This window comes from Lutra lutra, chromosome 10 (genome assembly GCF_902655055.1).
Source record: "Lutra lutra chromosome 10, mLutLut1.2, whole genome shotgun sequence".
NCBI lineage: Eukaryota > Metazoa > Chordata > Mammalia > Carnivora > Mustelidae > Lutra > Lutra lutra.
The window spans coordinates 79,803,708-79,827,551 of NC_062287.1; the positions used below are offsets into that span (position 1 = coordinate 79,803,708).

Sequence of the window (23,844 nt, forward strand, 5' to 3'; positions counted from 1 at the left end):
GCTTTAAAATTTATAATTTTATGAAGTTTTCTTAAAAAGAAGCAAAAATATAAAAATTCAAAGCCAAAGTATTTAACTACTTATACATTATCTATTAAGTGATGAGTTACACAAAGGATATTTAATTTTTTCCTAAGTACAGCTTAATATCTTTTTAAATTATTGTTTGTAAATTCTAAAGCCAAACAATGTCACCTTTCAATCAGTCATTAAAAGAACAGGGGCCCCTCTGTTTGCTATTTCTTTTTCCAGTCTGGATGAACAAGTATATGTTGATTTTGGGCTGTAGCATAGGAGTAGCTTGGGCATCTAGAATTAAAATGGTGTTTGATAAAATTGGGTTCTACTTGAGGCATTAGAATGAGGCTAAGCTTTGGTGGCTTGTTAACGAGGTAGGGAACTGGGGTATGCAGACCTCCCAACTCTATCTCCCCTCTTCTTTATTGCTTCTAGTGTGAATGTTCATAGATGCTTTTGCCTAAGTAGTTATGACACCATATGATCTAGATTTTTTCTCTTCATTTATATAGTTTAATTAGTTTCTTTTTAACTTTTTTCTTTCTGCATGCATAGGAGTCACTTTACTTGTAATATGGTACCTGATTAGGAGAACCCATTTGTTCAGTAAGGCTACCTTTCTTCATCCCCGGCTGGCATGATAACTTCCTGCATTGAACTTCTACAGCAACACTTGGTTATATCTTTGTAAAAGTGTAATTAAAATTGCTTATCATTTTGCCAGATAGCTACTTGGTCATTTAATCCCTGCCACTTGTTTTATGGAACTACTTGTTTTCACACACATGCATTCCTCATCCTGGTGCCTGTTCGGAGTTTCATCATTTAGTAATTACAGTAGTCAGTTCACTGCGTTAACTGCTCACTAAACACTCTCCCGTAAACCCACTCACTGATCCCACATAGTTGGACTGCAGGGTGTGTCTGTCTTGTTCACTGTTTCTCACACATGCCTAAAATAGTAACCAGGACGGAACACTAAATCGTACTTGTTAGAGAGCACATAATTCTATAGTGTAGGGAATATTTGTCTCCTCCTTTATGAATGAGGAAATCAGTGAACACAAAAGTTAGTAAAATCCGGGGCGCTTGGGTGGCTCAGTGGGTTAAAGCCTCTGCCTTCAGCTCGGATCATGATCCCAGGGTCCTGGGATCGAGCCCCATATCGGACTCTTTGCTCCACAGGGAATGTGCTTCTTTCTCTCTCTCTCTCTGCCTGCCTCTCTGCCTATTTGTGATCTCTGTCTGTCAAATGGATAAATAAAATCTTAAAATAAATAAATAAATAAAAATAAAATAAAATAAAATTTAAAAAGTTAGTAAAATCCAAGTCCACCTAGCTAGTTAAGAGGCAGAGTCAGAATTCAAATCCATATCTGTCCGCCTCCATGTGATGGAAAGAAATAGCTAAGGTAAAGAAAAGGGCACAATTTGCATCACATTATAGGTGATTAATAAACTTCTTTTGTTCAAACTGGAATATATAGGGCATGACTTTAATACGCATTTCATTCTTCTGATTGCTGTTCACCTCTGTATCCAATCACTTGAACAAGTGTCTGGGATTGAGTTGGAGCTAAAAAGAGATTTGTTGAATGATACATGCCTTTTTTTTTTCTATAGCATGTGACTAAGTACAGTAGATATGTGTGTGTGCGCATGTGTGTGCACTTTTTAGGTTCATGAAAGTTGCACCTCTTGAGTTTAAGTAATCTAACTTTCATGGCATGTCATTTGTTTTCATCCTTGTTTATTGACATATTTGTTTAATGTCTATATAGGAACATGCTGGAAAAGGACTGCTGTGGGTAGTTCCAGGGGCATTATTGGATAAAAGATAAGCTCTGATGTAATGGCTTTCCACATCCTTCAAAGAATTACAATCCTGCGTTTAGCTTCTAAACAGGGGTGTGTTATAAAAGATTTGCATCAGTAAATCAGCAGAATACTGTCAACTTTTCTGCCTTCCAAAATGTCTTGACCATTCTTACCTTATGTTCTTATTTCTGTTTTTTAAGTGATGAGCTATCTATTACTTTTTGTCAGTTTTCGGACACTGCAGCCATTGACTAGAGATGAAGCTCTTGCGTGGTGGGAAGGACACAAGTTAACCCAGTTCTGGATTTGAGATCAGTTTTTTAAATCAGATTTTAAAATTTATGAATGTCTGTCCTGGCCTCTTGTCTTCCTACTCCATGCTCTCAGCCCTCAGGGACTAGAAATCCCTGGCTAAATGTCAGATGCAAAAGGCACTAGCCCTTAGCCTCCTCGGGGCATTTCCTTCTTCTCTCTCCACCACCAAAACTCCAACCACAGTGTCTCAAATCTTGCTTTTTCCAATGAAAATTATAAACCCAGATTACGTCTGATTTAAGCAAAGCATTAGCAGCTTGTTACAATCAGGTGTTTGCCAAAGCACGGTTTTCAAAATAATTTTTGACCACAATGACCTAAACATTTTTAAGATAGGACTTTATTTTAATGTGTGTTGAGAAAAAAAAAAAATAACCAGCACATTAAGCTTATTATTTTTTAGGTTAATATTATTTTGGCAAAGGCTTTTTTTTTTTTTTTATGAAAGAGTACAAGCTAAAGAAAACATTTTAAATAAGTGGTCTATGACTATGGCCAAAAATAGAGATGTATGATTAAAGGTTGATAAACAATGCCATGTTGTATCTTGTCTAATCACTTCTCAGATGACAGTCATCATTCATCGAGAACCTAGGCAGTCTGGTATTCTTGCTAGTTCTTATACACACTTCAGCCACCATCTTCACAGTTTCCAGAGAATAAATAGGCCTTATTATTACCATTTCATAAATGCAGATGCTGCATCCTTAATTAAGTTTTTGGGCATAGTGACATGAGATAAAAGCAGAACTGAGTCTTCATCTCTGGTGCTCCAACTATAAATCATGCTGTCTTCATAGAATTAAGGAAATACGAATGTCTTCACTGACCTCAGTTTCAAACACGGGCCATTATTGTGTGTTAGTTTTTCCTAGTCTCTGAAAAGGAAAGATTAGTAGGGGAAAAGGAAATGTTGTATACCCTCCCTAATGTCCATTTTTAAAATAAATTCAAATGACTGCCCTGTTAATTTAACTATGGGGTTTCCAACATGCTTAGAGGCTTTGCTTTAAGAGATTCAACTTTTTTCTGACAAGGCCGGCTAAGGGAGATTAGCGGACAAAGGCACCTGACCCATTTCTTTGCCTGGTGTCCAGAGAGCTCTAAGGGAGCCCACACATGAGCCCAGGGCATCTGTGAACTCTCTGAAATTATTATATGCATGGTTGTACAAATATGTAAGTATGTGTATTTTTCTTGGGATACTGCCTATTACCAAAGAAGGATTAAAAAACCATTGGTTTTATCTTGACCTGTCCTTCTAGAGCTTAAGAAGCTAACCTACCAACACTGGAGAAGCCTGTACAAGTACAAGTACAAACAGCCAGGACCATAATTTTAAATGAAACTCATGAGGACCATAGAATTCGTCTTTCTGTCTCTTTAAATATCCAGCAAGAGTAGCTCTGGAGCTGGAAAGAACTAAGCTCATGGCAAAATAGGCATTAATATTCTATGATATGTTTTCAATGCCAACTTTCCAAAGTTTCCAACATGACCTGATTTATTTTTGCTCAATAGATTTGTAGCCAACGTGAAAAGGTCATCTGCTTTATGATGTTAGCAAAATCAGTTGTTTGATAATCTGTTTTCTGCTTGCTTGGTCTCAAGAGATTCTTGTCTTATTGATAGAGCTTTTAAGGAGAAGGAAAGACGAACAGTGGACTGCTGGGTCATGAGAAATAATTTTCTGCAAATGTAAGGAACACAAGTCTCATCTCTTCTGCAGAAGCCAATGCACTTCTCATCAGATCAAATCCACCTTGGTGTGAAGGTTATGGGAGATTTTATCCAACGCCTTCTTAGCGAATGTAATTCAGTTAACACTGAATAGTAAGATAGTTTGCTTTGGAGCATTACATGAGTTTTCCTAATTTCCACATATGGTCAAGGACACCAATGATGATACTAACCATTTATTCAGTGCCAAAAAAATCTGATACCCTGATCAGTAGGTCTGCCATTTCAAGTTAAATTTTCAAGTGAAACAGGAGGCTTTGACCAGGATAACGTTCTGGGCCACTACCGTGGTTCAGAGATATTTTTTACCCTGTTCTATATTTGGACTTGACATTTTTTTTTTCGCATTTCAAAACTGCAAGTAAATTCAACCTGCCCAGTTAAAATTGGGCTTTTCTGTATTGAGCTTCCCATTCCTTTTAGGTATCTGTTATACCTTTCATCTATTATGAATCCAGAGCCAAAAGGAGAGAATATCTTAATATTTTAGGTACATTTACTCTGACATGTCCTAAAAATATCTTGGAAAAACTAGGCTGATTGGTTTATTCACCTGTGTACCCCTGGCAACCATACACAGGAAAGTGCTAATACAAAAGCCTACATTTGCAGGATCTACAAATGTCCTTGAGGGTAGAAGTGACCTATGTGCTCAGGTATGCAGTTTACCTCACCATTTCTGATTTCTACCCTGTTCTGAATTGACCTAGCAACTCCTCACTATCTTCTGAATTCCTTGATAATTTTTAAGGCTCTGCTTTACATAATGTTTGTTTGTTTTCATAGGAAGGACTAATCCCAATAATTAGAAGTAGTTCAGCATTTTTAAAAAATATTTCCGCTGGGTTTGTGAGATTACCAATCTTTTAAATCACTTTCCTAAACTCATGTTGGAAATCAAGTTATCCTTCATTATGAACACCCTTTTTTTGTTTTGTTTTAAGAGCTCTGGGGCTCCTGGCTGGCTCAGGATCACTCTTGATCTTGGGGTTGTGAGTTCAAGCACCATATTGGGTGTAGAGATTACAAAATATTAATAATTTTTTTAAAAAATTTAAAATAAAGAGCTGTGTAAGGGAGAATATAGAATTCAGGATAGCAAGAAATGTGTTGATGTTACTGATTTTTTTCAAACTCTCTACAAAGTTAATTTCCTCAAACTCTTTTATTATAAAATGGTATTTGATTTTTTTTTTAAAGATTTTATTTATTTATTTGACAGACAGAGATTACAAGTAGTCAGAGAGGCAGGCAGAGAGAGAGAGGGAGAAGCAGGCTCCCCGCTGAGCAGAGAGCCCGATGCGGGGCTCGATCCCAGGACCCTGGGATCATGACCTGAGCCGAAGGCAGAGGCTTTAACCCACGGAGCCACCCAGGTGCCCCTGGTATTTGATTTTATTTTGCATTTAAAATTTGATCTTTTATTCTAAAAATCTTCATTCTCACGCTTTCAGTAAATTCTTAAGTGGTTTTGCATTTGGTTTTTTTGTTTTTTTTTTTTAATTTCCAAATGATCACTGCCAGGAGTACAGAATAACTTCAGGCTGGATTTAAACAGAGTTTATGTGTTAAGTTGTTGTAGGTGGCTGACAGGAGACTTGACAGTGCTCGCATCTCTTCAGCATATGAACTCTGAGGTGATCATCTGTTCCTAATGATGCCCCTGAGACCTGTTATATAACAAAAAACCAACTACGTTCTGAAGTTCTTAATTGGCTTTATTAATTTGTTTAGGAATCAGGTAGCATCCCCTCTAGCAAGTAGAGGACAGCTTCAGAGGACTACAGAAAAGAAAGGTTTTTAAAGGTAGAGAAAGAACAGAACAGAAGGAAATCATTAGCAAAGAATCCATTGTTTTAGGCAAGGTCACCTTCCTAAGGGGAATGAAAGGGGTCTATTAGTAAATTACCTAGTACTGACCAGGAAATTCCCATGTTGACTAGTAAAGGGTTAATTCTTGGGGAGGAGGGATGTGTGTGCAATGTTGGGTTAAACAGCAGTTAAGTTAGGTAATAAGTCTTTGTTTACTGACTTGGGACCTTAACCTAAGTGATGCCATCTCGGGCCTGTGGTTTTCTTTTTAACAGACCTCATGGAATTCCTTCTGAACGATTCCTTCTGAACGATCAAATACATTCAGTTTAATATCTCTGATAAGCTTGTTTTACCATATTTCATTTAAAAAAATGATAATGTAGGCACAAGTATAGTTGACTGAAGGGGGTGTGCGGTTTAGCTACCATGATTAAAATTGAAGTTTTATTGTTTAAAGGTCTTTGATTATAATAACTATAGTGTGTGTCATTTTAAGTGTCATAGAGTGTTTCATGCATTTAATTCTTGAAATAGGCATGCAAGATTGTCATTGTTCCCATTAGACAGGTGAGGAAACTGAGGGTCAAGTTATAAGTAAGATTTTAACTGCTAAACAAATATATAATCCCAAGCTGTTGATTACAAGGGTCAACAGCAATGCCGATCTTTTGAATTATTATCGTTAGGAATATTTCACTATTAGCATTAGGAATATTTCAATATTTCAATATTGAAAACTATATTATTAGACCATATTTAGCTATAACAAGCTATATTGAACACTGAGCTTTACTGGATCTGAATTATTTGCCGGAACTGTTTCCAAGTAATTATCACAGACAAAATTGAAGACTTCCACGTAATACTTCCTGATACTTTTCCTCAATTTGTCTCAGTGTAACCATTCTTATGATTTTGGTGATTAGCTTTCTTATGAATATTTTTGTACTTTTATCACCTATGATATCTATCTATCTGTCTATCCTGGGACAATAATGAGTATTGCTTTTCAGGTTTTTAAACTCTGAAGAAATATATAATGTATTTCATACTGCTTTTTTGAAAGTTCAAGAGCTCCTCTTTAAGAGCTATTTGAGCAGATACATCATATCCCATCCTGTGCCTACGCAAAGAATGGCATTAATGTATCACCACAGTTTGTTTATTCAATCCTGGTTGATGAGACGTTTTATGTTTCCAATCTTCTGTTCCAGATAATGCAATAATGTTTCTTCTTTTGTTGAATACCTATTAATAGCATCACTGGTTTTCTGTTGGATTATTTATCTTTTCTTACTGATTTAAAGAAGTTATTTATATATCCTGGAGACTATTCCTTTATTGGTTGTAGTCATGAAAAATATCTTCTAATGAAAGCTTACCTTATCACATTCTTTATGATCTTTTAATGTACAAAGGTTTTATTTGAAGGTAGGCTTACTAATCATAGCTTTATCTTATATAAGGACCTAGAGGCTTTTTTTTTTTTTTTTAGATTTTATTTATTTATTTGAGAGAGAGACAGTGAGAGAGAGCATGAGCGAGGAGAAGGTCAGAGGGAGAAGCAGACTCCCCATGGAGCTGGGAGCCCGATGTGGGACTCGATCCTAGAACCCCGGGATCATGACCTGAGCCGAAGACAGTCGTCCAACCAACTGAGCCACCCAGGTGTCCCCCTAGAGGCTTTTTTTAATGCAAAAAACAAACACATAAAACTACTTGTCTACTAAAGTCATCAAAATAGTCTATAGTTTATTGTGAAAGTTTTAAAATTTTGCTTTTCACATTTGTCTTTTAACTTTTTTTTTTTTTTGTATGTATATAAAAAAAAGACTTTTTTAGTGCCACTAAATGGCTCATCTACCTATCCAGGAAAAGTACATGTATTTGTAATTCCATCTCAGTTCTCTGTATGTAGGTCTTTTTGTAGGATCTGTATTTTATTTCTTAGATTGTCTCTTCCAGCATGAATACCCTGCTGCCTTAATTACTATAGAATTGTAACAAATATTAGCATTTTAAAAGACATGCCCACTTACCTAGTTCTTTTTCAAGATTTTCCTATCAAATACACTTTGATCTTCCATATAATATAAAGATTAGCTCATTAAGTGCATACGTGTATACAAAACCATATTTAGACTTTCATTTAGAGACCAACTTTATAGTGAGTGTGAGATAGTGAGCATTTTCACAATACCAGTCTTGCTGTGATGAACGAACACTTTAACATGTAGTATAGGCAAATTTATGTATCTTTTGTTTTTGAGTCCTGTTTAAGAAACATTCACCTACTGTGAGTTCTTATGTATATTCTTGTGCATTTTAAAATCAATAATCCATCTGTAATTGATTTTTAGAGCTTTATTGAGATAAAATTCACATACCATACATTCATTGCCCATTTAAAGTGTACAATTCAATGATTTTAGTGTACTTACAGGCTTGTGCAACCATCACTGTAATATCCATTTTAAAATATTTTTTAAAGAAAACCTGTACCTCCCAAAAAAACCCCTCTACCCATTAGCAGTTACTTTCCATTCCACTCACTCCTCCAACCCTAGGAAATGATTAACATATATTCTGTATTTATTTGTCTGCTATAGAATTTCATATAAGTGGAATCCTATAATAATGGTCTTTTGTGACTAGCTTCCTCAACTTTGTATATTATCAAGGTTCATCTGTGTTGTAACATGTGTCAATATTTAATTCATTTTTAATGCCAAATAATATTCCGTTATATGGATATTACACATTATCACATTTTATTTACATGTTTATCATATAGACATTGCATTGCTTTTTCTGTTTTACTATTATGAATAATGTTGCTATGAATATATATATATATATATACACATATATATATACATATACATATATGTATATATATACACACACACACACACACAAGTTTTTGTGTGGATTTATTCTCCTGGGTATATACCTGGGAGTAAAACTGATGATTTGGTAACTCTATGTTTAACATTGTAAGTAATTGCTGAACTGTTTTCCAAAGCTTATTAACTATTTTACATCCCCACCAGTGATAGACAAGGGTTCCCATTTCTGGTTTAATGTTTGTCATTTTAATTATAACCATCATAATAGGTGAGAAGTGGTGTTTCACTGTGGTTTGATTTGCATTTCCCTAATATTTTCATTTAGGGAATAGGACTGTTGGCCATTTGTATATCTTCTTTGGAGAAATCTATATTCAGATCCTTTATCCATTTTTAGCCGGGTTATTTATGTTTCTATTGTTTTTTATATATTGTGAATATAAGTCCCTTATCAGACATATTTTAAGAATATTATTCCCATTCTGTGGTTTGCATTTTCACTTTCTTTGTTTTTTAAGATTTATTTATTTATTTGAGAGAGAAAGAGAGCAAGAGAGAGAGAGAGAGAGAATGAGCGCACAAGCGGGGGAGGGGCATGGGGCGAGAGAGAGGGAGAAAAGCAAAACCCTGCTAAGCATGGAACCCCACACGGTGCTCCATCTCATGATCCAGAGATCAAGACCTGAGACCAAATCAAGAGTGGACTGCTCAACTGACTGAGCCACCCAGGCACCAACCCCCCAACCTTTTTAATTTCTTAATGGCATATTTTTTGGAGCACAAAGTATTTAATTTTGATATACTCCTATTTATGCTGATGTTGTACTTAAGAAATCATTACCTAACTCAAGGCCCCACATATTTATTCATATGGTTTAGACTAATAATTGTATACTTTTCTTCATTACATTAAGATCTATGGTCAATTTTGAGTTAATTTTTGTGTATGGTTTAAGACAGGGATCCCACCTCTTTTGCAAATGGATATACAGTTGCCCTAAGCACCATTTGTTGAAAAGAACATTTTTCCCATTGACTTGCCTTGGTACTGTTGAAGGTCAATTGATCATAACTTTATGGGTTTATTTCTGAAATAAAAAAAAATTAAAAAAAATTGATGTTTGAATATAGTATAAAGTATGAATAACTTTTTTACACCGATATCTGATTTATCTGAATCAGCATTATTTACCAAAGCAACTATATCTTCACTTCCTTTACTAGCTTTACTGAATTTTCCTTAGCTTATTAGTTATTTAGAAGTTTTATTTTAAAATTTATCAGTGTTTGTTTCCATTATTTTTGTTATTTTTTTAAATTGATTTCTACATCTTCATCCAGAACAGCCACACTATTAACTTGTCAGCATGTGTTACGGTTTTCTACATATTTTTTTTTCTACTTGGAAACTAAAGTTATACATACATTCCTGCTGATTCCTCTAGAATTTGAATAGATGCATGTTTTATTTTATCTATCATTTCTAGATATTATATGATATCAGGGTTTTGAAATTATGTTGTTTGCCATAATACTGGGATCACAACCCTGATTTTCTATTTTTATGCCCTACTTCTGAAACTTGGAGCCAGATTTTTACTGGGAGTACTTTACATCTCTGCGTTTTCCCCTTTATGCTTTATTTCGTGGTCAAAAAGAGTGCCACGTCCCAAAGTATGTGCTTTGTATTCCAGTCAACTTAGGAAATTTGATAACATTGAGCTAGATCAGACTGCTTTTCATTTTGGAATAAGAGAACCCCTGTCTCCCTGTCTCCTATTTTCTCCTTCATGATATCAAAGGTTCTTACTCAGTTGAAGTCAAACAGATCTCAATTGTCATTTATAATTTTTTTCTGAAAAGAACTTTGAAGTACTTTAAGAAATGAATTCAACTGCCCAATATTTATGTATCATTTTGTACAGAAAAAAAAATCCCTACCTAGAGTTAGTTGAAAAACCCTTAGAGGACTTAGAAAACAAGTCAGAGCTACAAAGGGCCTTTATTTGTCATAGCACCCACGCTTTTATTCATGGTAGAGATTGAAAGAGGAAACGCCAATTGTCTACAGCCATGAAAGTAGGGAATAGAACTATGAGTAAACCCAGATTCTTTTACTTCCTTCCGTTTTCTTTTTTTTATATCCTCTGTTGTGGCTGTTTCCAAACTGATAGGTTATCCCCTAGTTATCCTATGGGGAAGTTTGGTAAGTGAGACTGTAGCCTTCTTTCCCTAGTACAGTATTTCATGATTTCTTTTTAAAGTCAACTTTTAATCTTTTAAATAAGTCCTTTTTAAAAAGATTTTTATTTATTTATTTGACAGAGAAAGACACAATGAGAGAGGGAACACAAGCAGGAGGAGTGGGAGAGGGAGAAGCAGGCTTCCCGGAGAGCAGGGAGCCCCATGTGGGGCTTTATCCCAGGACCCTGGGATCATGACCTGAACTGAAGGCAGACGCTTAACAGCTGAGCCACCCAGGCGCCCCTTAAATAAGTTCTTTAATTTTGACCTAATTTATTAATCTTACTTTGATGGCCAGACTCTAGGATGGCCTAAATGATCTCTCCCTCCAGGGATTCATACTCTTGCATCAACCTCTTCTCTGTGACTTGCTTCCAAACACCGGAGTAAAGCAAAGGGGATGAGATATCACTTCCCTGACCCTGTTACATTGTATAAAGCTGTCTTGCTGTCAGATTCACTCTGGAGACTCTTCTTTTTGATTTAAGTCTCAGCCCTATTGGGAAAGCCCACATGTCAAGAACTGTAGGAAGCTTCTGGGAGCAGCGGTTGGCCTCCAGCTAACAGCCAGCAAGAAGTCAGACGCTCATTCCTTGGCCACAAGAAAATGACTTCTGCCAAGAATCTGAGTTATGTTGGAAGTGGATTCTCCCTAGTCAGGCCTTAAGATAAGAGTAAAGCTCCACACTGACTCCTTCCTTGGTTGCAGCTTTGTGTCCTCTAAGCAAAAGACCCAGCTAAGCTACGCCTGAACTCCTGACTTACAGAAATGGAAGTGATGTATCTGCATCGGTTTAAGCTCCTAAATTTGTGGAACGCTTCTTATGCAACAATAGATAACTAATACCGTAAAATATGCTAATCTGATACATTAAAATGCAACCTCATCAGTGAATGTTTGGTGTACCATTAATGAAGCAAACCAACAATTCTCTAACTAGATCCACCAGCAGGAGCTTGCCAGCAGGCCAGGCAAATATAACCAACAAGATGCTCTTTCTGACTGACAGAAACAGATTTGAAGTTTTGAGTAAATGATTTTTGCCCAACTTGTAAACATTAATTGAATTAATTCAATAAAAATTAAGTTGACAAGATGCTCTATGGGCACAATACCAAGTATTTAGTCTAACAAAAATTACAATGACCTAATCTCATTAATCACTTTACTTTAATAAGCTATCTTTCTAAAACCTCCCCCTCCTTTTTTTTTTTTTTTGTGCACAGAGGGCTTCCTCTTTAGAATTTCCTCTCTCTCCTCTATATCCCTACTTAATAACATCACATAATAATAAGAGTAATAAGAAGCATGTCTGTAATATTTTACATTTTTTTACTTCTGTCATTTATGCATCATGTCATTAAGCATGTATTTAGAGTGTCCTATGTATACAATCAATGATAGGATTTTTAAAACGATATTAATTTTTAAAATATTTTATTTATTTGTTGGACGCAGAGGGAGAGAGAGAGTACAAGTAGGCAGAGCAGCAGGCAGAGGGAGAAGCAGGCTCCCCACTGAGCAAAGAACCCAACACAGGGCTCCATCTCAGGACCCTGGGATCACAATCTGAGCCCAAGGCAGACATTTAACTGACTGAGCCACCCAGGTGTCCCTCAATGATTGGATGTTAAAATGGACAAGAGACCATCTTTCTTCTGCACATTGCCATACTTAATTTTCACTTCACTACACCTGTGTGAACTGTTGATATTATTAGGAAGAGACTCTCTCTGTAACTTGAATGCTCTAACTGCAAATCCAATTTTTACTTTTATCCACTAAAAGAAAACAGCTTGCTTTTCTTTTTAATAATCTAAAATGACCTTTATTGATGTTTCTACAATGCACCAAACCTATTTTTGCATTTTACTTGTTATCATCGGAATTACGTCTTGTATTCATTTTTTTTTTTTTTACCATATCGGACCTTACAGGGTACAATCTCACTTTACTTCATTTATTACTATATTCTCAGAGCTACAAGAGTTCTTAGCACATAGTAGATATGTAATAAATGCTTTATACAAATAAATATGAGTACATTGTTTTATTAGAGAAAAAGGATCACAGTGCTAAATGAAAAGAAATAGAGCCCTCTGGCCTTATTATAAGAATGGACTTTGACTTCAAGACATCTTTCTGCTCTTCAACATGTGTATTTAACTAGTATTGCTAGGAACGTGACAATAAGAGATACAAGGTAGCTGGTAAGATATATGACATAACTTAGTCTTTAAAAAAAGTTTTAAAAATACTTTATTAAAAATACTTTTATTTTCTGGAGCTCCTGGGTGGCTCAGTGGGTTAAAGCCTCTGCCTTCAGCTTGGGTCATGATTCCAGGGTCCTGGGATGGAGCCCCACGATTGGGTTCTCTGCTCAGCAGGGAGCCTGCTCCCTCCTCTTTCTCTGCCTGTCTCTCTGCCTACTTGTGATCTCTGTCTAACAAATAAATAAATTAAAAAAAAACTCTTTAAAAATACTTTTATTTTTTAGAACAGTTTAAGGTTCACAGAAAAATTGAGCAGAAGGAAAAGATTTCCCGTATACTCCCACCCCCACATATGCACAGCCTCTCCCATTATCAACATCCCACACCAGAATGGGAGATTTATTACAGTTGCTGAACCTGCATTAACACGTGATAATCACCCAGAGTCCATAGTTTACATTACGGTTCACACTTGGTGTGGTACATTCTATGCCTTAGAACAAGTGTATAATAACATGTATCCAACATTATAGTATCACTTAGAGTAGTTTCATTGCCCTGAAAATCCTCTGTGCTCTGCCTCTTCAGCCCTCCCTCTCTCCTGTCCTTGGCAACCACTGATCTTTTTACTGTCTCCACAGTCTTGCCTTTTCCAGAATGTCATATTGTATTGTACAGTATGTAGAGTTCCCAGACCTGGCTTCTTTCACTTGGCAACATGGTCATTTATGAAGCTGGAAAAAACAAAAAACAACAACAACAACAACAAAAAACCTTAATATGATTTGAAAACAAACCACAAAACTTTGGCTGCTATGAAGATAACCAAGCAAGAAGAAGAATGGACATGTTTACTCCTACCCCTTCCCAAGTGTGTTTCTTCCCCTGTAAGTCTACCCGGGAGAGTAAAACTCAAGAAGCAGATCTACATCAAGATTGGAGTAAGGTCTGAAATGTCTGGAATATGCTTGGTTACTGTTTTGTTTCTGTGATTAGATATAGATATGCCATTTGGAAGCTGCCATTTGGGAGCTACCAATTGGAGCAAACAGCTTTGGCCCACCTGTTACATATCCTGTGAGCAGATGAGGCTGCAGAATCCTTCTGCACCTGCCTCTAGGCCAGGGGGGTTTGCTTCTTCCCTGTATACCCAAGAAGCATAAGTGAGAGAGAAGAGGCTCTGCCCTGCTTCTCCAAAACCTCATCTCTTAATCTGGGAGCTGCTCAGAATGACACAGCTTGCACACCCACTTGGTGTCAAGTAAAAGGAAGATGAAAGGAATTGCTATGGAAATCCCAGATGGGATAAACTTGCTCTTTGGCTAACATAAGACCTTTCCGTCTATTTCAAAGTCTGCCTCAATTTCAGCATCTATGAAATGGGGGGGAAAAAAGCACTTATCTCTCAGTTTTTATGAGCATGAAATGTGTGAATATATGCAAGGTGTGTAGAAGAGTGCTTGGTTTCTGCTTATCTTATGTTAGTATTTATTATTTCTTTAGATATTACTTTGTTAGTTATTGTTTTCTTAAATAGTTTTCTCTACCAGATGTAATAGGAGCTAGAATACAATCTACCATCTGATAAAAGTATCAGAGTTTCAGATTTCTAAAGACCATGGGGACGAGAATTAGGGTTGACTTTCTGTTAAGGAAGCAATCAGCCTGGCCAGGGTCTTCTCCACAGTGAAGGCCACGCCTGTATAGCAATGAAGTGTGCTTTTTTGGGATTCCTAAGACTCATGATTAAAGATGATTTGCATAGGAAAATTTGCATAGTAATTACATTTCTGAAACATTTTTAGTTAAGCTAGGTGTGTTAAAAGATATATATGTATTAATACGCTTTGTGTCCCTGAGGACACTTAGAAAATTAAAACATTTTTCTCCCGTAAGTACCATTTTAAAATAAAAAATTTCTATGACAGAAAAACCAGGATTTTTATTAATTCAGCAGCACTTAGTAAATTTCTACTCTTGTGCAGGATTTCTCTTGAACTACAGTGCATGTGTATTTTCTGTTAGTTTATTTGAACAGGGGTTGCTTTTATTGTTGTAAATATGTGAACTTTTTGACAAAACCGTTTCTCATTTGTCTGAAATGAAAAAAAAATATTAAAACCTTTTTTTCCCTGCATAATGGGTAAGGTTAACAATAAGCGCTATTGTAAGGAATGGTTTTAACTCCAAAATAAATTATAGTTACATACTAAGGATGTTTGGATTTTTCTCTGATTAAGGAGCAGAAAGCTAGAACTTCTGAGTAAAACATGGCATCAGACTATAAACATCAATACAGTCATTTCTGAATTTCTCATTAATGATTGCCAAAAAACGATACAGAAACACAAAAACAAACACCACTGCTAAAAAGTAATGAAAAAGATTTTCATTATTTGAAGTTTTGGAAAAGATTAAGAAACACAAGCATGAAATACAAACACTTGGCCTTAAGAACTGAAACCAGCCTGATGGCTACTCAAATCACAGTGGAGAGTTGGGCTAGCCTGGCCCATCATTGGTCTGAAATGTTGGACTGCAAGGGCCACACAGCGAAGGAAACTAAGCATCCACTGCCCTTAAAAACACCAATTTTCTGAGCCAGAGTCATGCCTTGCCCACATGTGCCTCTACCTCTCTCTCTCTCTCTAAATCCAAACAGAAACAGAAATACCCAGGAAGAGGGCATGACAATAACTGATTGCATTCTGAATAGCAAAATTTGGATAAAAGGACTATAGGAGGTGGGAGTAGATATTGACAGCACTTGAAACCTATGCATACTATAGGTTTTCATGCCACATAGTATGGCAAGACAAGTCCATTTTTAAGCAAAAGTAACTTAGTAGAGACCAGTAACTTACTAAGTTATTTAGTAACTTACTAAGACCAGGACTCAATAATCAAGAAGATTCAAAACCATCATGTTCCATAAAATCTTAAAAGACATCAGAAATTGCATTAGACTCTGTCACACCTGAGCTCCATTCTGAGTTGTGTGGCATACTGAGGAGTTGAAAGCAAACTTTTCTTGTGAATCAACGATTTTTCTCCTAGGTACATACTGATAGAAATGTATGCACATGTGTATTGCAAGATATACACATGAATGTTTATTATAGCTTTATTTTTAATAGCGGAGACTGGAAACAGCCTGAATAGCAGTTGTTAAGAGAAAGCATAAATAAGTTTTTTTTGTATTTATACAATAATATAACAGTGAAAAAAGACGAACTACAAATGCAAGAAAATTAGAGATGTATTGCACACCCATAATGTAACAGGAAAGAAGCCAGACAAAAAAGTTTATTCATTTTATATTTGCATTTACACAAAGTTCGAAAAGAGACAGAACTAAAATATAGTGTTTAAGGATATGCCCCTTGATAATAAAACTAAGGAAAGGCAAGAAATTAGTTTCATAAACAATAGGATTATGACTACCTTCTAGGGAGGGGCATGAAGAGGGAAGACATCACAACTAAGAAAGATGATGTAAGGGGGCTTCTGAAGGAGATGGGGGGTTCTGTTTCTTGACTTAGGTAGTAATTATACAGGTATTTTTCTTGTAATAATTCACTGTTATGCATTTGTTTATTGCACTTTTTGTTTTATAAATGCTGTTCCACAAGTATATGCAAAGGATACCTGCTTTCCTTTGCTCTGATTCTATATCCTTTGGATTACTTATCTATGTTTCTGTTTTTGTCCTGAAGAAGATAATTTTCCAAAAAATTAGAAGGATTCATTAGGATAATCAGAAAACAAGACAGATCCCAAAACAAATTAATACATTGCATACATATTTTACCTTATTTTTTGTGATAATAGCTGACTTTTTTTTAATCTCAAAAGGTCCGACAACATTGAGAGTAGCCTGTGTGCATTACCTCATTTAGTCATAACAATAATCGTACAATGTTGATAATACTGTTATCTTCCCTGAAAAGCTGTGTGAATTGAAGCTGAGAGGTGAGATTAAGTTACCTAAGAACACAATTAATTAAAACCCCAATCTGTCTGATACAGATACCAGTACCGAAACCAGCATATCATACTGAATTATACTAACTCAAAAATATGGTAACCATGTAATCGGTCAACAATCACTAGCAGATTAATGACCTGACCTAATTTCATATCTGCCTGACAGAGGACCGTGATAAATTCACCAAGACAACATGACCCTTACTGGCTCCTGGCACGTGTTAATCCATCTTCCTCTCATACACCCTGACGTTCTTCAACTCCATAGCTCAGGCCTCTACCCCTGCACATGTTAGATAGCATTGTAACTAAACATCTACATGCCTACCACTCCAGATGTATGCTAAATTTCCTGAAAGTCTTCTGTGTCCTCTTACATTTATCCCCCAGGTTTAACACGATACCTAGCATATATTAGGTGTTCAATAAGTTCTTGTTAGCTTGAAAAGAACAAATAGTGAAAAATATATGCATCTCACAGACAGGCAGTTACTACCATAATTTTATTTGAAAAATACCCTAAAATGTGTTTTAATGCAAATAGACAGACTTCTGTTGCTACTTGAAAATGTGCTAAAATCTTTGCAAAGGATTCTTTCTCAGCATGAGCCATAACATGCATATTGTCAAGATATTCTTTAGAGAGGCCAGCTTTAAGGAAAGTACCTGAGCTTTGTGGTTTGTAATGCATTAATTAGGTTGTTTTCAGAGCTGTTAAAAGATAAGGTACCTGATGGATGATCAGCATCCCAGCTATTCTGAGCAAAACTAGTTTTATTCTGTCTTCTGGGATTCATAAACATGAAAATTGTTTCTAAATTAAGTGCATCTATATTGTAATTGAAAGACATTTCACTATTCCACATAATTTAAGAGATGAGTCTTGATTTCATGTTCGAACGAACATTATTATATCAAACAATTAAAGAAGTTGTTCTTTTGGTGTCTAGATACAATGATATATGGAATGAATTTCCTGCCAGTTCTGCTTTTTAAGGTTTGAACATGGTTAATCAATATATTGGTTAATGTTTGCCATATATCTATTAAAATAAAATATAATGCCTATAGCCTTAGAATTATATAGAACCTATACAATTTTTTAAAAGATTTATTTTTTATTTATTTTTTATTTTTTAGATGGATTGAGAGAGAGAGCACAGGGCGGCAGGGGCAGGAGAGGAAAAGAGAGAATAAGCAGACACCATGCTGAGCCTGCAGCCTAATGCAAGGCTTGATCTCAAGACCTTGAAAGCATGACCTGAGTCGAAATAAAGAGCCAGAGTCTTAACCGACAGAACCACCCAGGCACCCCTATACAACATTTTTTAAACAAGATTCAGAAGAGATTTCCAAATTTCTCCATGCTTATCTATTAGCATTCTGATCACTATTTTTCATTTGGCCTGGTAAACTCATCATTAATAATTTAGAAGTCATAGAATAATTAGATAATAAATTAGAATTCTAGTTAATATAGTTTGAGAACACATTCACTCAGAAACAAAAGCTGTGAATAATGTCTAACGTCACTTATTGTAAAAACAACACAAAAATATTGATTTTATTTGAGAGTAAGGCAGCTGTTTCTCTGAGAGAGTTGAACATTTGTTTCGCTTAGACTTAGAACAATGGGTAACAGTATCTGACAGGGTTCCACTTTCAGTCCATGCTGCTTTTAAAATATGAAAAGCACGGTGACGCCTGGGTGGCCTGATCATTTGGGCATCTGCCTCCTGTTGGGTTATGATCTCAGGTCCTGGGATCCAGCCCCGCATCAGGATCTCTGCTCAGCGGCGAGTCTGCTTCTCCTTCTGCCTCTGTGATCCCTCTCCCTTGCAATTGTTTCATTCTCTCTAAAATAAATAAAATCTTAAAAAAATTAAAAATATGGAAAGCACGTAAAATGAAATAAAAAACTATCTTATTTTCTTTTATTTTTCCTACCAAACATTCATTTACTTCTAGGTCTTCTCACTGAAGGACTTTTGCCTTCACCTGGGATTAAATATGTTATTAGTACCATAAGACTCAGATGACCCTTAATAATGGACTGGAGTGGATGGTATACTTCAAGCAAAGGAAAATGTAGAAGAAAACTTGTATATGATTTTGTTTTAACCCAGTCCTTGTTTAAATTAATCCAAAGATGTCTGGAGACAGTGGGTCATAAACGAAGTGGGTATAAAGCAAAGGGCACACCATGCCTATTGCAGTTGCGCTGTAATTTTGCGATTATCTTAACCTGTAATAATTTTATTTGTTTTAAAGTATTGGAAGGGAGAGGATGAGAAATGAAAACACGATTTCTTCTTGGCCTTATATCCTTGAGGTCAGCCTTACCTGGATACACAGGATTATGGATATTTCCTGCCTTCCTTTGTTCCTCCCACAAATACTTATTGAAGCCTACTATGTATCTGATTCTAGATTAGATGTCTGGAATACTCTGAGGCAAAATGATGAAAAAAAAAAAAAAAACCCTTACCTTGATACAGTTTTTACTCTAGTAGGACAAGGCAGACAGCAAACAAAAGATAATATATTGTTTAGTGTTATATAACATGGTAGAAGTTAGTAAGTGCCAAGAAAAATAGACTGGGGAAAGTGGGCTAAGGGTCTCGGGGAGAGATATTATGTGATGTCATTTGTAATGTGGCGGATCACTCAGGCGCCTCAGCTGTCAGGTCAGGTAAGTCTTGCAAGGCAAGAATTTGGTGGAAAATTGGCCAGTCTATAAAAAAATAGTGTGGGTGGATGGGTGCAGCAAGGGGAGGGCCTTAAAGCAATTTTGATGAGCAAGTGATTAGTCTTGGTAAGTAAGCTCTCTCAGTTGGCTCACGGATTTATATCCTGTGAACAAGTATTTGGGGAACAAGCCGCTCAGGAATTATTGTTTGGTTTAGTGTTGTTGAACACAGCTTTAGAAAATAGTATCTATTCTGAATATTATTCAATATTAGAAGCTATGTTGGCTTCAGTACTTACGTTAAGACTTCGTGCCTTTATTTTTGAAATGGGAGTTGTAAATATTAAGTAAGATCAAACATGTAAGGCACTTATGTCTGAGACTGATGTTGAATAAATATGCAACATATGCTAGCTGATATTATTTTTATAGGACCTTATTGAATAAAACATACACGTTTTGATGCCAACATCAGAGAACCAGTTTCTGGTATGAGACTGTGTAATTTCAAATTCTGGAACATCACTTGTTAGCTTGTCTCCTATTATAGATTGCAACTTTCTTTAATCATCTCTCCATGTCTTATAACTGAAATGTAAAACAACACATTTTTTTCTTTGCTTTTGGATTGCCCGTATCCAAACCAAAGTGACTGAAACCAAACTGTGCGTGCTTGTCTAACCTACACTATTAACAAGCATTGTTTTATTTGCAGAATGACATGAATTACATAGCATCCAGTGGACTTCTATTTAAAGATGGCAAAAAACGGATTGATTACATCCTGGTTTACAGGAAGTCAAATATACAATATGACAAAAGAAACACATTTGAAAAGAACCTCCGAGCAGAAGGCCTGATGTTGGAAAAGGAAGTAGGTGCTTTAATAACACTTGTTTTGTGACATAATGGGCTAGAAGGGATATAATCTCTTATATTTTAGCATGGGAAGTGTATAGCGCATGTTTCTATAAAATGCATAGTTATTTTCTCCCAAATGTAAAAGAAATACATATGTACGGTCCCATTTAAATGTGTATTCCTTTTTTACTTACACATTTTCGTAAATTTAAATATTTTTCAAAGGGCATAACTATTTTTACAATTTCACAAATTGAAAAAGAAATCATTATACCTATATAAAGTATAAAACCGACGAAAAGAAAAATGCTGAAATAGTGCCAAGCCGTTAATGTCTGGGTTTCAATATTGGAACTGTAAATGAGTTCCTCCTCAATCTTTTTTTTTTTTTTTTTTCCTAATGCTTTTATTTTTATTTCAGACCTTATTTTTTTTAGGGCCATTTTAGGATGGCAAAACTGAGAAGAAGGTACAGAGATTACCCATAGAGCTCCTGCTCCCACAGATTCTCTCCCATCATCAAGATCCCTGTACCAGAGTGATACCTTTGTTAGGATTAATGAACCTATATGGGCTCATTATTATCACCCATAGTCCAATAGTGTTCACTCTTGGCGTTGTACATGATATGGGTTTGGGCAAATGTACAATAACATGAATAGCATGTATGTACCCTATGGTATAGTGCAAAGTATTTTCACTGTCCTAAAAATCCTGTGTGTTCTGCCTGTGCCCCTCTCTGCCACCCTCAGCTCCTGGCAACCACTGATCTTCTTACTGTCTCCATAGTTTTACCTTTTCCAGAATGTCTTATAGTGGGATCATACAATTTGTAGCCTTTTCAGGCTTGATGTCTTCCACTGAGTCATATGTAGTTAAGGTTGCTCCATGTCTTTTCATGGCTTTATAGATATTTTCATTTTAGTGCTGAATACTTTTCCATAATATAGATGTACCACAGTGTGTTTCTTCATTCACCTACTGAAGGACCTCTTGGTGGCTTCTAGGCTTTGACAGTTATGAAAAAAGCTTCTTTAAACATCCTTGTGCAGGTTTTTGTGTGGACATAAGTTTTCAACTTTGGGTAAATACCGAGGAGTGGATTGCTGGATCATATGGTAAAAGCATGTTCATTTTTGTGAGAAACCCTCACACCGTCTTCCCAAATGGCTGTGCCATTTTACATTCATTCCCACCAGCAATGAATGAGAGTTCCCATTGCTCCAAGTCCGCACCAGCACTTGCTGCTGCCAGTATTCTGAATAATGGCCATTCTAGTAGGATAGTAGATAGTGGTTGCTCATTTTTTTTATTTGCATTTTCCTGACGTATGATGTATAGCATCTTTTCATGTGCTTATTTGTCATCTATATATCTTGTTTAGTGAGGTATCTGTTAAGGCCTTTCAGCTGTTTGTTTTCTTATTGTTAAGTTTTAAGAATTCTTTATATATTTTCGAATAACAGTTCTTTATCAGATGTGTCTGTTGCAAACATTTTTTTCAGTCTGTTGCTTGTTTTCGCCTTTCTTTTTTTAAAAAGTATTTTTATTTTTTTATAAACACATAATGTATTATTAGCCCTAGTGGTACAGGTATGTGAATCGCCAGGTTTACACACTTCACAGCACTCACCATAGCACACACCCTCCCCAATATCCATAACTCTCATTTCTTTTGACATTGTCTTTCACAGAGCAGAAGTTTTTAATTTTAAGCAAGTTCAACTTATCAATTTTTTTCATGGACTGTATTCTTGGTGTTTTATTTTATTTTTTTTTAATTTTAATCTTTTTTTATTGTCTTGTTAGTCACCATAAAATACATCATTCGTTTTTGATGCAGTGTTCCAAGATTCAGTGTTTATGTGCAACACCCAGTGCTCCTTGCAATACATGCCCTCCTTAATACCCACCACCAGGCTCAGCCTGGTATTATATTTTAAAAAGCATCCTCATACCCAAGGTCATATAAATTTTCTCTTATTTTATCTTTTAAGAGTTACATAGTTTTTCATTTTACATTTAGGTCTTGATCTATTTTTAGCTAATTTTCATGAAGGGTGTAAGGACTGTGTCTAGATTTATTTAGATAGCTTTTGCATGTGGATGTCCAGTTGTTCCAGCATCATGTGTTTAAAAAACGGTTTTTGCTCCATTGTTTGACCTTTGATTCTCTGCAAAAGATTACCTGGCTTTCATAAGTCAAGTAGATATTTATGTGGGTCTATTTCTAGGCTCACCATACTGTTCCATTTTTCTACTTGCGTACTTATTCACTAATTCCACTACTGTAGTTATTTAGTAAGTCTTGAAGTCAGGTAGCATCAGTCCTCCAAATATGTTATCCTCCTTCAAAATCGTGTTCACTATTCTGTGTCTTTTTCTTCTCCATAATCTTTGTCAGTATCCACAAAATAACTTGCTGAAATTTTGATTGGCATGGCACAAATCTATAGATCAAGTTGAGAAGAACTGACATCTTGACAATATCGTCTTCCTATCCATGAACATGAAATCTCTCTCCACTTATTTAGTTCTTTGACCTCATTAAATAGAATTTTATAGTTGTCCTCATATAGATATTGTACATGTTTTCTTTAGATTTATACCTAAGTAATTAGATCTTTGTGGTACTAAGGTAAATGGTATTGTGTTTTTACTTTCAAATTCCATTGTTCATTGCTGAAAGAAAGCAATAACTTGTATATATTAACCTTCCATCTTCAAAAATCCTGTTGTAATTATTTATTGGTTCCAGGATTTGTTTTTGTTGTTATTGTTGATTTGTTTGAAATTTTTACATGTCCCTGTCATCTAACTATGTCATCTGAGAACAAAAGAGTTTTCTTTATTCCTCCTGAGTCTATGTACCATTTTTGTTCTTTTTATACCACACTGTATTCACTAGTACTTCCAGTATAATGTTGAAAAGGAGTAAACAGGTGCCTTTTTCCTGATCTTAGTAGGAAAGCTTCTAGTTTCTTACCATTAAGTATGTTAACTGTAGGTGTTTTATAACTATTCTTTATCAAGTTGAGTAAGTTCAACTTTATTGCTAGTTTACTTAGTTTTTATCATGAATGGATATTGAATTTTGTCAAATGCTTTTTATGCATCTATTAATATGATCATATGATTTTTCCTTTTCAGCCTGTTGATATGATGGATCACATTAGTTGATTTTCAAATATTGAAACGGCCTTGCATACTTAAGATAGATCCCAATTGGTTGTGGTATATAATCCTTTTTAGACATTGTTAGATTCTATTTCCTAATATTTTGTTAAAAATTTT

At 35.6% G+C, this 23,844-nt stretch overlaps 1 protein-coding gene across 6 annotated transcripts in view; it reads left to right on the top strand.

Annotated features, from left to right (window-relative positions):
* Nucleotides 1-23,844, top strand: part of ANO3 (anoctamin 3) — a 419,176-nt gene that overhangs the window by 274,532 nt on the left and 120,800 nt on the right. For 3 of the 6 annotated variants that reach the window (XM_047690759.1, XM_047690760.1, XM_047690765.1), the window contains one exon: nt 20,405-20,563. In XM_047690759.1, coding sequence (XP_047546715.1) covers nt 20,405-20,563 — 159 coding nt within the window. Of the gene's footprint in view, nt 1-13,519; nt 13,960-20,404; nt 20,564-23,844 lie in introns of those variants that run through there. The other 3 variants (XM_047690761.1, XM_047690763.1, XM_047690762.1) reach the window with 3 other exon arrangements.